General features: G+C 44.0%; 1 protein-coding gene across 1 annotated transcript in view; it reads right to left on the bottom strand.

Annotated features, from left to right (window-relative positions):
* Sgcg (sarcoglycan gamma) overlaps positions 1-16187 on the bottom strand; it is a 38255-nt gene extending 22068 nt beyond the window's left edge. The window contains exons 1-3 of the mRNA XM_057786598.1: positions 16000-16187; positions 7868-7921; positions 2085-2280 (exon numbers count right to left, since the gene is read on the bottom strand). Of these exons, the coding sequence (XP_057642581.1) occupies positions 2085-2277 (193 nt within the window). The 5' untranslated portion in view covers positions 2278-2280; positions 7868-7921; positions 16000-16187. The remainder of the gene's footprint in view (positions 1-2084; positions 2281-7867; positions 7922-15999) is intronic.
* Positions 16188-16944: the final 757 nt, after the last annotated feature.

Here is a 16944-nt window from a genome sequence, read left to right as displayed (position 1 = left end):
AATTTTATGAGTATTTTACCACAATATAGAAACACAAATGTTTATTATGTGAGAAGAGCAATGGTATTGACTGGAACCATGGCAGGACAGAAATCAGGGCACAGAACAGGCAGGATTCCCTGAGTGCATTTCTCACTGGACCACAGACGATAGCTGCTCTTCTTGGAAAGAGCACTCTGGCTAAATGTGAAGTTCTTGGCAGTAGTATTTTTATCTCACTGGATCTGTCTTGCCAAGTTAATGTATTCTACATTAATTAATTCATTCTAAATTAATGGGTTCTACATTAATTTGTAGAATTCCTTCCCCAAATTCACAAAACAAGGACTTCTTGGGACATAGCTTAACGGTAGAGCACTTGCCCAACATGCAAACGACCCTGTGTTCAACTCCCAGCACTACAAAACAAAGTGTACCTGAAATATCAAGGCACATAAAATTATGCCATTATTCTTAACAAATGAGAATGCTTAGAATAGAATAAATTCCTTCAGACTGCTAGTATTTTATTTACTAAATCTGCTGTGAATATTGAAGTGTTTGTCCAGTATTCATGCACATCAGATCAGAGTGTTTAAAACATGCAGACGTTGCATTGCTCTGGCTTGGGCATGGTGTAAGTGTGTCCCTCCCAGGCAGTAGTTCTCAACCTGTGGGTCACAATCCCATTCATAGGGGTCATCTAAGACCATCAGAAATATCAGATATTTACATTAAGATTCATAACAGTAGCAAAGTTACTTATAACAATGAAAATAATTTTATGAATGGGGTCATCACAACATAAGGAACTGTATTAAAGGGTCGCAAGATTAGGAAGGTTGAGAACCACTGCTCCAAGGCTTCCTTTGTGGGAAGTTTGGCAATTGGGGTGACAGCTTTTTGAACTTTCAAGGGGTGGGTCCACATGGAAGGTTCTGGGGTCAATGGAAACTTGTACCTGAGATATTTGTCTGGAGCCCTTGGTTAGCTCCATAGGAGGGTTGTGATAAAACCCCAGCTGGGCCCCACCCAGCCTGGCTGGCTTTTGCCTGCTGATGTGATGCTTCCTGTGACATGCATTCCTGCATTCCCACCAGGCATCTTCAGGTCCCCATCAGAGCTGAATCTAAGCTCTTAAACCTCCAAAAATGTGAGTGGAATTAACCACTTTTCTTTAGACTCAGCTCTAAATGGTTCATCTCTATAAAGTCCCTCCCCGAAATGGCTTGGCATCATCAGGGAAGGGGTGGCCAGAAGAAGGGAAGAGCTGGAGGATGGGGAGGAGGGCTGAGCACTGAGAAATTCACAACCACTGTAGTTATCTATGAGACCAAGCCAACCAAAAGTCTGGCATCGATGGGTAAATGACCTCGGGGCCACAACCCTTCCTGAGGAACTATGGCAGTGGCTAACTGCAGAGGGAGAGAGAATCACTCCCTTTGTATGTGACTATTGGTAGGTAGATTTTCCATGCTCCCCACACCCCTGTATGTGTGCGCAGCACTAATCGGAGTTAGTGAGCTATAAAAATAATGACATGAAATTGGGAGTTGGGTCTGCTAAAAGAGATATGGGGAGAATTGGAGGGGGGAGATGGGAAAAATATGATCATATTCTAATGTAAACATACATAAAGTTATCAAGAATAAAGGAAAAAATTAAACAAAAAACTGAAGGAAAAACAAAAATTATCTTCTTTAAAGCAAACATATTCCTGCATCAGGTATTTCATTCTGGCAATTAAGTAGATGAGGGCAGGTGTGCAAACACTAAGCCTAGGGGACTGATGATATTAGGAAATCTGTGATTTATAGAGTTCTATAGGCCATATTCTATACATGACCTTTAAGATATCTTGACTCAAGCAACCACAAATTCAAGATTAGAATTTTCCTACCCTATAGAGAAAAAAAACTAATGAAAAATACAATGCAATAAGGGCCAAAAAAAAAAAAATCAGCACACTGTAGTTTAGAGTGTGCAGAGAACAATTCCAGTAAGCTACGAAAATCCTGAGAAAGACAGGAAGTGTCTATCCACACACTAGTAAAGCAATGATCGAGCATATCTGGAGCATGCTCAGGAAAAGACAGAACTCACAGGAGAAAACCACATCACTTTCAGAATCCAGATGGTGAGAGCGAGATTCACAACAAGGATGGCGAGCAAGAGAAGAACAAATAGGTAGAGGCAGCGCTTCCTCCAGCCATAAATCCCGATCTTGTAGACGTGCTGGTTCTCGGGTCTCTCTATGTGGGTGCCCTCCGTGACTGTGGTGTACTGTTCTCGTACCATCTTCTAGGGGAGTAAAGGAGGCAGGGGGACAGCAGAGGGGGAAGGAGGGAGGAGAGAGAACTTAGTTGCCAGTACTCATTTGTTATGAGTCTAGAAAACAAATTTAGCCCAGACTTAAATTTTTATTTTTTTTTTTATTTTTTTATTTATTTATTTATTTTTTTTTGGTTTTTCGAGATAGGGTTTCTCTGTGGCTTTGGAGCCTGTCCTGGAACTAGCTCTTGTAGACCAGGCTGGTCTCGAACTCACAGAGATCCGCCTATCTCTGCCTCCCAAGTGCTGGGATTAAAGGCGTGCGCCACCATCGCCCGGCCAGACTTAAATTTTTAGAAGTGATAATTTTTAAAGAGACCAGAAGCTGGGTATGGTGTGCACACCCGTAAGGCCAGGGCTCTGGAGTGCAGGGGGCAGGATTCAGATGAATTCTTGGTTATATAGGGAGCTCAAGGTAAGATGCATAAAGCTCTGTCTCAAAGGAAGAGCAAATGAGGTGGGGGGTGTACTATTACTTTGAAACATGTCATACTGTTTCAACCATAGGAAGATATTTAACTTGTAATTTAAAATAATTTGGATGTGACCAATTCACTTAAAATCCAATGGCCATAATTTTTCACACACATATGCACACACACATGCACACACACAACACTCTTACACACACATGCACGCACACATATGCACACACACTCACATTAACACACTCTCACACACATGCACACACACACTCTCACACACACATGTGCGCACACACTCACATGCACACTCACACACACATGCATACACTCTCTCTCTCTCTCTCTCTCTCTCTCTCTCTCTCTCTCTCTCTCTCTCTCTCACACACACACACCTATGGCTTTCAAAATGCTGCAGAGCTGAGCTTGACATTGAAGTATCAACCTTAAAACCAAGTTATCAAAGAAGGAAGAAAAATCAAGCTGGTATCCATATTTTTTAACATAATTACTCAATTTGACTCTGAGTAGTTAAATTATGATTTCCTTCACCTAAATGATTCAGAATTATGAATGATGTTTTAAACAGGGTGCCTACGACACCCGTCTTTGCCAAGAACTGACATATGTTAAGATAGGTTATAATATGTGTGAGAGTGAATGTTTACAAATATCATTTTTGTGAGCAAAAGAGTTCTGGTTAAAAATAAATCCTTTATTTTACCTTTACACCAAGTATAAAAGAAAATGTTAGGGAAGAGGTCCATGAGAGTTGTGAGTGATGACGACCCCGACTGGAAACGGCGCATGCACATAGCACTAGAGCGGGTCTCCTCTCTGACACCTCGTGCATGGGGTGTACGTTCATTTTTAGGGGTGATTTGGAAGCAGCCATACCGAAAATGAACGATGTCCAGATAATTCTTTGTCTGTGTTTAACTTAGTGGTGGGCACTTCCCCCATGTAGTGACAATGTGGAAGTGTGTTTCTGTCACAAAGAATTTCCAAGTCCTCAAGACTGACCCTGCATCCTCTGGACACCTAGTGTTGGCAGCTTTACCGGGTGCTATTAGCTCAGTTCTCCGATCTCCTTCAGTCTTCCTTATAATCCTGCCTAATATCCCCTGCCATTCTTTCCCAGTTCTGATGAAACAAATTATCCCAAGCTGAGTGGCTTATATACATGCTATATAGTTCAGAAAATGTATCTGCAGGACCAAAACTCAATGTGACCTGGCTGCAGTTTTCTGAAGGATCTAGCTGAGAATCTGCCCCAATCTCTGACCTCCATGCTGTTTCCTCCTACACATCTTCTCTGACTTGGCCATCCCTGTCCAAACCCTAAATCCTACCTTGTGTTGGCTTTGGACTCCCTGGAGAACTCAGGATCACTTTTCCACCTCAAGAGCCAACACTATCACATAGACCGAATTCCTCTTTCCATGAAAGGTTGAGACATTCCCTGATGTGGGGTTCCCCTCTGTATGCTGTGAATATGTTTTATTACCACTGGTTAATAAATAAAGTTGTTTCAGCCAATGGCTTAGCAGAGCAAAGCTAGATACGATATCTGAACAGAGATATAGAAAGAGTAGGTTGCATCAAAGAGATGCCAAGTAGCTAATGAATGAGAAAGACACCAGCCAGAACCTTACCTGGTAAGCCACAGCCTCATGGTGATACACATATTAATAGAATTGGGTTAATCCAAGATATAAGAGCTAGCTAGAAATATGCCTGAGTAATTGGCCAAACAGTGTTATAATTAATATGGTTTCTGTGTAATTATTCAGGTTTTATCAGTTGGGAAATGAATGAACAGTCTCTGCCTGCAATTCCCAGGTTTGGAGTGTTAGATATAGACATCTTTAGAGGTTATTAATTTGTCCACCATAAAGTACGACAAAGCTCAGGGTATAAAACTGAGAGGGAATCAGCAGTTTAGAGCACATGCTGAGGACCTGAGCTTGATCTCCCAAACCCACATTGTATGACTCACAGTTCCCTGTAATGCTAGTTCCAGTGGACCTAGCACATACACAGATGTAAACTCTGGCCCACACTAAATATAAATGTTAAAAAAAACAACCAACATTCACCAAAGCATTTGTGATTCTCAAGATCTGAACTCCAGTCAACGTGCATGCATGGCCATTGCCCCAGCCCTGAGATGGCCTTTCACAACGTTCTGTCTCTATGCTGTCTCTTATAGTACTCTGTCTGGGAGTACACCGCCATGCCTTCACTGCCACCAACAGGATTCTTCCTGCCTTCAACCTCTGTGGCTTCTCCTTGGCCCCTACTGTTCCAGCCCCATAGGTTTTAGTGAATGTGTACCCTAAGTGTGACTCCTGCCTCGGCAGCTGCTGTCCTCTGCTCAGGTCTCCCAGGTACCAGCACCTCCCTGCAGCCCCAGCTGAGATAGAGCTATGTTCCTTCCTGCTGAAGTTTGCCCCACATCACTTAGTTCTATAGGTGATGCTGTGTATTTTATCTGGGTATTTTTCTGTACTTGATTCTGTCACCACATATGAGTCCCAAGAAGGTAGGGTTCCGAACTGTTTGACCACTCTGTTGTGCCCCAGCACCTGAACAGCATGTGCCATTATTGTATGAACTCAGTAAATACTTGTTGAATAAGCCAAATATATTAGATACACAAACCCCCAGAACATTTTATTGAAATTGTAACTGGATACAGAACAATAAAATGTGAAGGGTCTGAGTTGTCTCATTTGTATGTATATAGTCATGTGGAGACTCCGTTGGGTCACCACACTCACAGACACGTCTCCATAGAAAGAAGAACCTAGGCTTGAACCGTCCTTGGCTTATGGTCGCCCTCCTCTTCATAAAGACATCTCTCACACGAGAGAGTGTGTTTATGATATGCAGCTAGACAGAGATGGGGTTATTGCATGCAGCTGGACAGTGAGGCAGGGCAGGGTTATTACACACAGATAAACAAGGAGCTGTTATACACAGTGAAAAGGCTGAGTAGAGACAGCCAAGGGCAGGCAGAGAAAGCTATGGTGGACATTTTCTTCACACAGTATCAATACCCACGCAGAGACCACTGGGGCAAGGCTTTCCATTCCTCTGAGCCTTGCCCAGAAAGGCCTTGCCTTTTACTGTGGGTCTAAGGCATTAGGGTCATTGATATGGGTGGGCATTATCAAACAATACATATTCACTCAGGACTTTACTTACTCCTAACAAAATATAAAAGATTCCTATATAATCTTTCCAGAAAAGTTCCTACATGACACCATGACAAAATTAAAAGGCCTCTGAAGGGGAAGAAATGACAAAGTGTGACAAAGGTTTTACACTGTCACAAGGCCACAGAGCTAAAGGTAAGGCAGTTTCATTGGCTTCGTTTTTGCCAATAGTCTGTTTCCTTCACAGCCAGAAATACAGTTTCTTTTTCTCCAGTCTTAATTACTTATGATAAATCTCAAGCCATACCTAATGCATCACACAGTAAGCATGCGTGTGCGAGCACGCAAGCACACACACACACACACACACACACATACTACAGATTGTCTACAATGTGTTAAAAAAAAAAAAGCCACTGCAGAGTTCAACGATCTCCCAAGAGGACTGGGAGGCAGCATGGGAGCTGATACGGTGGGGATAAAGCTCCTCAGTGGTCAGGTGACCAGCTCCTCTGCTGGAGATGCTGAAGTGATGACTGCTGGAGATGCTGAAGTGATGACAGAGTGGGACCCAGACCCTAGAACTGAACTATAGGGCTTTGTCATAGGGCCAGAGAAGGACAGAGCCACACAGATACTGATTGGGAGAGGACGGGAAGGTAGAAAGAAAGAATGCATGACCTGAAGGAATGGGGAAGAGGCAGAATTAGCCTCAGGGTTCTGTCCTTTTTTTTTTTTTTAATAACAGTTTGGCTTAATGGCTGGAAGACCAGGTGTGTCCCCATATCTATCTATCTATCTATCTATCTATCTATCTATCTATCTATCTATCTATCTATCTGTCTATCTATCATCTATCTATCATCATCATCATCTACCTGGTTGTGAACCCAGGACTTCACATGTTAGGAAAGCTCTGTAACACAGAACTATATCTCAAGCCCCAGGAAATATATTTTTAATAGGACAAGATGGAAGGGTGTTATTTTCAGTATTTAACTACCATCTTTGTTAAGGTCACTTGGGAACTTGGACGTGACCATCTTCAGAATCACAGACCTGGCCAATCTGAGATATTACTGTCCCTTTGGCTTTGAAAGAAAATCTCAGCCCATTTCAGAACCCACAAAATTAACTTTTCTTGAACCACTAGTTTTGAAATTCCCAAAGTGGATCTCCTTGTATCTAGATATTTCTAAGAAAAGAGCAAAAAGCAAACAGGCCAGGATTTTGGAGTTCCTGTGAACCCAGACTCACCCCATCCTGGGGCTGATCTTTCTCCCCAGTCCTGTTCTTTCCCTGGCCTTCTTCGTTCTAAAAGTAACTCATATTTTCCAACCTCCACATAGGAACATAGGAACATAGAAACAACCCTAATCTGAGCAGTCGAAAGCACGGGTCCTCTTTAGAGTTACCCCACAGGATGGCTTTTATCTGTGAATATCACTTTCTTTTCTACCCCCAAATCTTGTGGGGGAAACAGTCCAAGAACAGGTCCGGAGCCGGCTTGACACTAGGCTGTTGTGCTGTTGATTCTCAGTTTATAAAACACCGTCACTTTTGTTCCCATTTTCACTATTAGCGTCTCTAAGAAAAGCACCCAGAAGGTCTGAAGCGTCAGACTCAGTTTACCAGAAAGGCTTGGGTGGAGTTGAAGGTGACTTTAAAGAGCAAACCTTCTGTGTTTATCTGTCAGAGTCAACATCCCACGACACAGCCACATTGTTAGGACAAGTCTGCAACTGTCAGCAACGCGGCCACGCTAAGGGCATGGCACAGGTCGTCCCTGAAGTTGCTGGGACTAACACAGGCGAAATGCGAGGGGAACTGGATTTTGTTAATAATGAAAATAAAATTGAGAGAATTTATTCAGCTTTATTTTAGACTATTAACCATTATGCCGCTGGAGAAAAAGAAGTTAGAAACCTTGTACCTATTTAATTTATAAAACCCAAGTGGAAACTGACTACTTACCTTAGCGACTCAGAAACCACACCGATGAACTGGTTCCAGATGAGGGCCCGAGCTCTGCGGAGATGGAAAGAATTAAACTCCCATTTGTGTAGGGAGAGGGGACGCTGACTTCTGACTCTGTCCTGAGAAAGGATTCGCTTGGCTCAGGTTTCTGCCCCTCCTGTAGCAACAGGCGAATCTAATTTTACCCGGTGACCTCAATCGCTCGGACTCTTAAAACCGGGAACCAATTCCAGCCTGCACCCTCGGGTGTGCCAAACCCAAGCCAGAGCCACACAGAATCCCAACCATTCCTGCAAAGCCAGAACCCCGACAGGTAAACCCTGCCTGAAAGGCATCTTTGTCTTGAGGAAGAAGAGTAAGTGGGCTCTAATGTCGACCCTTCCCTCAGCCACTGAGGAGCAGTTCGCAGCGCTCAGAACTTGGACTTCCCTGCTTTATGGGTTCCCTTTTCTTACCCAGAGATGGGAAACCATCCAGTAACAAAAGTCTGTCTTTGAAAAACACTTTCCTAAAGTCCCATTGTCAGTGAAAATTATTTGAGAAGGAATTTACATCATGCTTACCATAAGAAACAGAATCTAAACAAACTTTACATATTAAAATGATGCTTTTCAAGGAAGATATAATACATCCGTTTAACAAATTCTGTGGATGTAACCATCTGGTGCTAAATTGTCTTCATTTAAAAAATAATTAGTTCATTTAATTTTTATCAGGTACACATATATCAGCTTTTGAATCATCCTAATCTTTATTTTGAGTTATTGGTATGCTGCCGAGCAACATGAGTTAAGGCAGATTAAATTACATGCTTTGAGATCGGTGTCTTAGCGGCAAACATGGCACAGACGGGCAGCGTCACCTGGACACGTGGTTAATTCTACTTTGTCCTCGGGAGACTTCCTTTCTATTTCTTTTCATTGTGTCTTCGTAACTGTTTGAAACATGATGCTTCCCTACAGGAACAGCTGCAGGCCTTAAATTAAACCAGGACAGTATCAACTAATTTTATATTTCTAGGGCACTTGGAGCTCTTTCATGGATCCTCCACACACAATTGTCTGCTGTGACAATTCAAACTGAAAACCAGAGCACAGCAATCAATTCTTAATCAAAATATTTATCCCATGTGCCAAGGATGACGCCTTCACCTTTCAGACAGACACTGATGGGAAAACACAAGTCTGAAAGCCCTGACTCTGTATTCTGATTGAACGTGACAGTTGAAGGTCAACATCGTCCCTTTCATCAGTCAGTATATTGGGTTTGTAATCATGCCCTTGACATTAGGAATGGCTTTCGTGTCCAGTGTCTTGGGTGCTTTCCACTCACATTTAACATAATTTCACGTTATCAATGCCTACATCCAGTACTCCAGGTGAGAATGACTCAGAGGTGGGTCTGATTTTATAGAGTAATTGAAATTATTGTAACAAGAATTTTATATTTCTAATGTCGGTCTACCTTAAGTCTGAAACTCACATGTGATATATTTTTTCAATGGAATTATAACATCCCCTTAACAGTCTTCAGATTTTTTTTTTTTTTTTTTTTTTTTTTTTTTTTTTTTTGCTCAAAAGATCTTTTACTACTAAACTTGGGTATCAGAGGTACCATAACCATAGAAGTGTGGTGCCTCAAAGATGATGGCCATCTAAGGATGCTGTGACACGGGGCAGGGAGAACAGCGGTGCCTCAAAGATGATGACCATCTAAGGATGCTCTGACATGGGGCAAGGACAACAGCAGTTGATGGCAATGGGAAGCTGAGGGGAAGCAAGAGTGGCCTGTATTTACACCAGACCTTCTGCTGTGTCCTATCGATGCAGTCCTTGTTCTTTAAAGTCTTCTGGTTGTTCTAAGGGTCAGCCAGGGTCATCGGCCACTGCTGTGAGACATTGCTGTCCTTGTGAAAGAGCAGGCTTTGTCCCAGAGACCACCTGAGGTAACAAAGCAAAGGGACTGCCTCTGTCGGGGAAAACTGTTCATCTCTCCCTGGGCTCCCTTTCCTCGACAGTGGCTCCCTGCCATCACCTCGTTTTCATTTTATGCCAGGGAAGAATACGCTATGAGTCAACATTTCTTCATGACCTAACTTTTTGCATCTGCCAACCTTCACTTCTCTGCTGGCTGTTTCCCTTCTTCTTTGGCGGGTGTTTACCTCCTGCAGTCAGAGTGCCCCGCGGACAGATGGATTCTCAGTGTGGCTCCTCATTTGCCACCTCCTGGGCCTGTAGTGTCGGCTCTTAAATCTCACACTCAGTTCTGTGTCACAAGAAGCTACTCAGACTCCACACTGGGCAGGACGAGCCCTTTGCCTGTGAAGGGCGTCAGTTGCCATCTTCGCAACCTGCAGCAGGACCTTCGACTCTCCTTGGACTCAGAGTGTGTACTTGGACAGTAGGCGTCCATTTTGCATTTGTTATTCCTATTGATTTGAATGGGAAGTCAGTGTGTAAATAATTTCACATCATGGGTCCTTGCTTGAAATCTGTCCTCCCATGCTTTGTCACAGGGATATTCGAGGTCACCGGGTGTTTGTTTGTTACAGTTATCTTTTGTGTTCTTTTCTGAATCCTTCTTACTGGAGGGATTTCGTTTGTTTTGTTGTTTTTTTTTTCCCACATAGTTAAAAGCCTGAGGCTGTGTAATCTATCAACAACCTTTCCTGTGGTCCTGGTGGCTGAGAAAAGCTCCCAATAAATCTTTCTTTTATGAGTTTCTCATCTATACACCTAGCCCTGAACTAATTCGTACATGTAATGTGCTCTGGGGTCTCAGTATCCTCTAAGGTTGTGTCCTCAATAGCCTAACTTCCTCCCACTAGAACCACCTCCTACTGGTTCCCACCTCCCATTGCCTCTATGATCAAACCCTGAACACTTGGGTCTTTGAGGAACAGTCAAGGTCCAGACTGTAGCACAGGGTTGATGTTTATAGACACGATATTATCCCTGTGTCTGAGTGAGCAGCAGTGGAAGGAACAGCAGCATTTCTCACCCAGAGCAGGGAAGATGTGGAATAAATGATGGCAGTGTCCATTGTGGACAGACAGGGTGTAGATTGGGCTGGACTGTTGGGTGGAGATGGGATCGGGCAGCCTGGTGTATGGCCAGAAGTCTTAAGAACACGGATATGCAATTCATATAATGATAGTGAAATGAGGGGGTCTGTTTGTTTGATAGATGCTGGGATTAGCAAATGAGAGTTGTATCTCATAAACACAGCAGAAATTGTGTCAAATAATTATAGCAAGGAAATTGTTTTTATTGTGCTCAGCCTTTACAGTTTAATGTTACTTCTTTAACTCAAGGTTGGTGAAACACCTTGTCTATCAAACTTTAGATTCTCACCAGACATTGATCTGCCTCGTCATAATGCACACAGTAAACATTTCCTACCTCCATCCAGTAAGCAACAGGACGTCACCCCCACCTAGGGCTCACTTTCTACATCTAATAAAAATATTTAGATGGTTCATACTGTACTTTGGAGGCAGAGGCAGGAAGACTGCTAGGAATTTGAGAGCCAGCCTGGACTTTATGATGAGACCCTATCAAAAATGCAAAAGCAAAGACAAAAGTAGTTAACTACTGGAAAGCATTTTTCTTCATGAAAACAGTCTTAATGATTGTATGTGCAGAGGTTCTCCTTCGTCTGGGATGCTTATTCTACTTAAGGGGGGGGGCGGAGCTACAAATAACCAGAATCCAGAGTTTGAAAAATACAGACTATTTAATGATTAGAAAAATATAACATTACTCCTTAAATATACAGTTAAGAGTTGTAAATTTAGGCAGCAGAGGAAAGCGTTCAACTCATCTTAGTTTGAAACTAAGAAAATTTAGTTTAGAGAAATTGAAAAATCTTTCTCCAATCATGAGAAGCACAATTTACAAACTATTTTCATATTTTTCACCTTACTTCTAGCTCATATGCATACATTCTGTATATTCTTCTCAAGGACCTCTCTGCCCACTTCATTTAACTAGTGAAGCAGTGATAAAATGATAAAAATAATATCTGTGCAAATGGCTATGGTTACTGATAGAACAATACAAATGACACATTTGAAATACGGATTATGAATATCTATAGCTTCCTACTTTTTGAGTTATTGTGCAATTTTTGATGATAAACTTTGAGGATTAGACATTTGATGATAAACATTTGAGGATTAGACATTTGATGATAAACATTTGAGAATGGTCTAATACAGCACAGTGCATAAAACCTCACACAGATGATTCTTTGAAAATATTCTATTTCTAAAAAATAATAGCATCTCTCTGTGTGTTAATTTTAATTTTTATAAATTACATGTACTTTATTAAAATTTGTGTGTGTGTGGCATATGAATTTTATGTAACATGTCTGCATACTTGTATATGGGTGTGTATGCACATGTGCACATGTGTGTCTGGAAACCAGAGGCCAACCTCAGGTGTTTACCCCAATCACTCTCAACCTTATTTTTGAGGCAGGGTCTCTCACTAAACCCGAGGCTCACTGCTTTGGAAAGATGAGCTGGCCGATGCGCTCCGAATCGTCCTTTCTCCACCTCCCCAGTGCTAGGACCAGACTTGTGCCGTCATGCCCAGCTTCGCTCAGAGGGATCTTAGGTTACTGGTTTCCATTCATGATGCTTGACATGCTAACATTTCTTGGTATTATATTATTTATTCAGTGAGTGTGTATGTGTGTGTTTACAAGTACACTCTTGTCACGGCAGGTGTGTGGGGGGGTCAGAGGACAACTTGCAGGAGTAAGTTCCTTCCCTCTACTCTCTGGATCCCAGGGGTCAAGCCCTGGCCGTTGAATTGTCTGCAAGCCCTTTTTGCACAGCGCCACCCCGTCCACCTTGCTGTGCACCTGAACGTGAGGCCTTCCTTCCTCTGAATTCAGACGGGTTAGTAGCACTCATGTGTGGCAGTCTGCACTCACAGGAAGAATGGCAGTTGTCTAGGATGCTGTACCCTAACAGGAAGGATGTTTGGGTACCAGCTCTGAAACTTACCAGAGGCTTCCTTTGTATGATGCTGGGGTCCAAAAGTTTTGGAGCTAACCTCCTAATGTGGTATGTAAAGGGGTTTTTTATTAAAAAGAGAACTCACAGATCACAAGGAGGAAACAGGGAAGGAATGCAACATCCGGGCAGGTGTGGCCAGTGGGGAGCGGGAGGGCGGGCCTTTTGGTACTCAAAGCCACGCCCAACCTCTCAAAGGCCATTGGCTGAAGGAGGTTCCCCATCAGGTGCAGGCGCAGGGGGATGAAATGAAATAGCCATGGTATGTGGCTTCACGGAGAAGCTGGGGCAATGCGATCTACACGGCATCTCCCTAAAGAGTGTGGGGCACATAGACGAAAAAGCACGAAGCTTCCCCACACACACGTGAGAAGTCATCTGGAAACGGATTGAATATTTAGATTGGATCATTTGAACCGAGGGTGGTTTGTAAAGAAAGAGTAGAGAAAGAGTCGAGGGGCCCGTGGAATAGCTCTGTAGATAGTGCGTACTGTACAAACCTGACTACCTGAAGTTGATCCCAAACCGGAAGCAAAGGTGAACTCAAGAACTGCCTGCTGAAAGTTGTCTCTAGCTTCCGCACAGGCACCTGGGCGGGCACACTCTCCTTCGCCACATGCATATTACACGTGCGTCATAGTAACTACTGTAAAAGAAACTGAGTCAGGAAGTCTCACAAAGTGCGCCTGCCGCTGGGCAGGAGAGTCTGGCCCAGCAGGAGGATGGGAAGCGCGCTGCGCTGCTTTCAGCCGGTTTCAATTACGCTGATGTTTAATTTAGGTCCAGTTCCCGGCAGTGCTGTTCAGGACCGAGACACACCAATTTAAACCCCAGCGTGGGGACTGGCGTGGTTTCATATCTGCTGCGTTCTCTTTTCTCGGGACACTGATTACTGTAAATGAATAATTAAATTAGAAAAAGGGATTAGCCAGGTACGGTGTTTCCAAATTAAGTATTAGGGCCACGCTATTTAATGGGGGAAGATAGAAGAACTATCTGTTCCCTTAAGTAGCCTTAAGTAATGAAGAAGCATTGAGTTTATATTCCTGTCCCCTCCCCCCCCATCTCCTACTTCAGTGGGCTATTTCCCTCATGTACAACAAAAAGACACGAAAAACCAGAAGCTGGAATGCAGTAATTTCATTTCCTAATTTAACTGTCAGGTCCAGGAAGGTAACGTTTGGGAATACATCAAACTGATCCTGGAAGAGAGATCAAGCTTTGTACCATCGCCAACACATGTCTGTTGGGTTCACATCCCATCAATTCAGCTACAGGGAGATGGGCTTTCTGGGACACAGCTTTTGCTCCCACCTTCAGATTGCAGACTGTTGAGATCTCTGTGCCAACATTACCCTGTCTATACAGGTCACGTTCTGTCAATACAATTCCAGAAAAAGCAGCAGAGTTGTGTTTACCTTTTTTATTTCATTGAAACCATATCTGTTTCACTTAACTACAGGGCAGGACAGCACCCGTGTTGAGACAGCCTGACATGGTTGCTATCTAAATGGTGCTCTGGTAAATTAGAGAAATTCCCAAGGTAACAAAACGCTGCTGATTCGAATTGTGTTTGTGTGTATAGTCTGCAAACATGTGAGAACTAAGGGGTTTTAAATGTTCTTCTAACCATAATTATCTAGATGTTTCTTTAAAAAGAATGAATTTACTACCCTCTTGCTCTCTGAGTGGTATTTTAATAGTTTCATGGAGGTAAAACTTTTGGTAAACACAAGAGTTTGCTTCTCTCTCCCAGAGTCAGCTGTGGAGTTCTGAGCCTTTGCTCAGTGGATCACCATGGCGAGCTTTTTTTCCTAAGGAGAGAGTTGATCTCATAGACAACAATGGTGAGTCAGAACCCCCTCTGCATGTGTAAGCACATGCCACATAGGTTAGAATTTGTGTGTGGCATCTGCTAACCATTGAGTCTGGTGTCTTATCCTGCAGCACAGTCATTAAAAGTAACAGGAATGCAAGTTCTGGGAGTTCAAAATGCCTGCAGTCAGCTGTGGGATTTTCAAAGTTCACAAGTGATCTCACACCTGTGGAAGGCGTGTGTCTCAGCCAGTCACACCATTTAGAGCAGAGGTTCTCATTCTCAACTTTCCTAATGATGCGACCTCTTATGTTGTGATGAGCCCCACCCAACCTAAATTATTATCCTTGCTACTTCATAAGTTTAATTTTGTCACTGTTTGAATCATAATATAAATAATCTGTGTTTTCCAATGGTTTTAGGTGACTCCTGTGAAAGGGTCATTCATCTCCCAAAGAAGTCTAAACCCTCAGGTTGAGAACCACTGATTTAGAGGTATATTGTTGTAAAAAGGAAACTCCCAAGCCTGGCTGCACATCTCGGTAAACTCTCCCATCTCACGACTTCAGCGTGAGTGTGCCTCTTTGGAGTAACAGTGTGCAGTATTGCTGACAGTTCATTGCAGCATGCATCATCCTCACAGCCTGCCAGAAACACACAGGTTTATCTCCTTTTAGAAACATCAAGACAGGACTCTAAGCCTGTGTGCACAGTCCTAACTATGGAATCTACCTAGCGATATCACTTGAGAAGTGGTTGTTTCTCTGATAAAATGAGATCACACTAATATTTGTAACCATCAGGATGTCTATCCAATAGAATTTTAAAATCAGCATCTTCCTATTGGGGCCTGCGAGTCCATAAACATCAAACTTCAGAAGTAACTGAACATGACTGGGAGATGACGTTGAGCCTGAGATGACAGTGCTCTGGTTTCTTTCCAAGACCCCAAAGCAAACCCTTTGCACTTAGCACAGACTCTCTGCTTCCCCAAAATCACCTGCTGGCTCCTGTGTAAAATCCACGCACAGAGAACAGATTCACCCCCATTCTCTCACAGGACACAGCACTCCAAGGAGTTAAGTCTTATCTCAGAGCGCATGTCAGACAGCAGTCTTATAGGCAAAGCAAGCCCAATCCAAACCTCTCTGCGGGACTGTGCCCAGCCCTCTGAGGTCTCAGCAGAGTAGGCTGCGCAGCATGGGGGGGGGGGTAATGGGGACGAGGGGGGGGACTCGAAGTGGTGGGAGGTCTTGGGGAAGACTAAAGCCAGACTGGGACCCTTACCTTAGTGGATGGTTAGGAGACTGGAGAAGAGGGCTGTCTGTACTGGGCGGTGGATGGTGGCAGTTCTTTTTTTATGCTGTTGTGCTTCGGGGGTCTGGGATTCAAACAACCCCAGATTCCACTGTATTCCAAACACAAACTTTTTCTTGCTCCAGACCAACCTGGATCTTGACTGGCTCCTCCTTACCCAGTAACTCTGCTCCAGGCGGGGCGGTCCCCGACACAGGGGCACACATCCAGCAGGTTCTAGGAGCAGCTGCCCCAGGGTCGGGGAGGCAGGGGTCACTGGGAACCCAGCCCGCAGTACGAGGCGGTCGCGTGACCCATCATTCCTTTCCTAACCTCTACTCTCCTCTAAGTCCCCGCACTGCACAAGACCCCCGCCTGGGTCCCCAACAACTCCTATACCTGTCCACTCCTAGGCACCAACACTGCACTTGGCACTTGCAGAGGTCCCCAGCGTTCCCCCGAAGCCAACAGCCCAAGTGTTTCCACCAGGTCCACCACCGCCCCTCTCTCCAGCAACTCTGAACTCCTTCTACTTTGGCCGGGAACTCCAGCACCAGAGAACCTCTATGCCCGTCTCACACGCCCGCCCCTTCCCGCGCCCCCCATGGGTTCCCAGGCTGTAGCTGACTCTCCTCCCTGAGTCGCGCTGCCTGGCTCCTCATCTCCTCGTGACTCTTAGCTTAGGTCCCCTTGGCAGCTCAACTGAGGACTTGCAGAGCCATCTCGGCCCGGTGCAATGATCCGCTGCACGAACCTCAGCTCTTCTGGGTCTTAAGGGGCCCAGGCGCCCGAGCATCTTCTTTTGCAGTCTTTGTTTAATCGGGTTTCTCCAGAACTCCACATCCTTCATCAGCACAGCTCAGATTAAGCTCCTTCAGAGAGGTCGATCTTCAGCAAGGTCAGGTGACCGGCCACCAGGGGACGCCCTCGGGCTTG

This window comes from Chionomys nivalis, chromosome 12 (assembly GCF_950005125.1).
Source record: "Chionomys nivalis chromosome 12, mChiNiv1.1, whole genome shotgun sequence".
Lineage (NCBI taxonomy): Eukaryota > Metazoa > Chordata > Mammalia > Rodentia > Cricetidae > Chionomys > Chionomys nivalis.
Note: the sequence above shows the minus strand (reverse complement) of the source record. Positions and strands in the feature narration are given on the sequence as shown.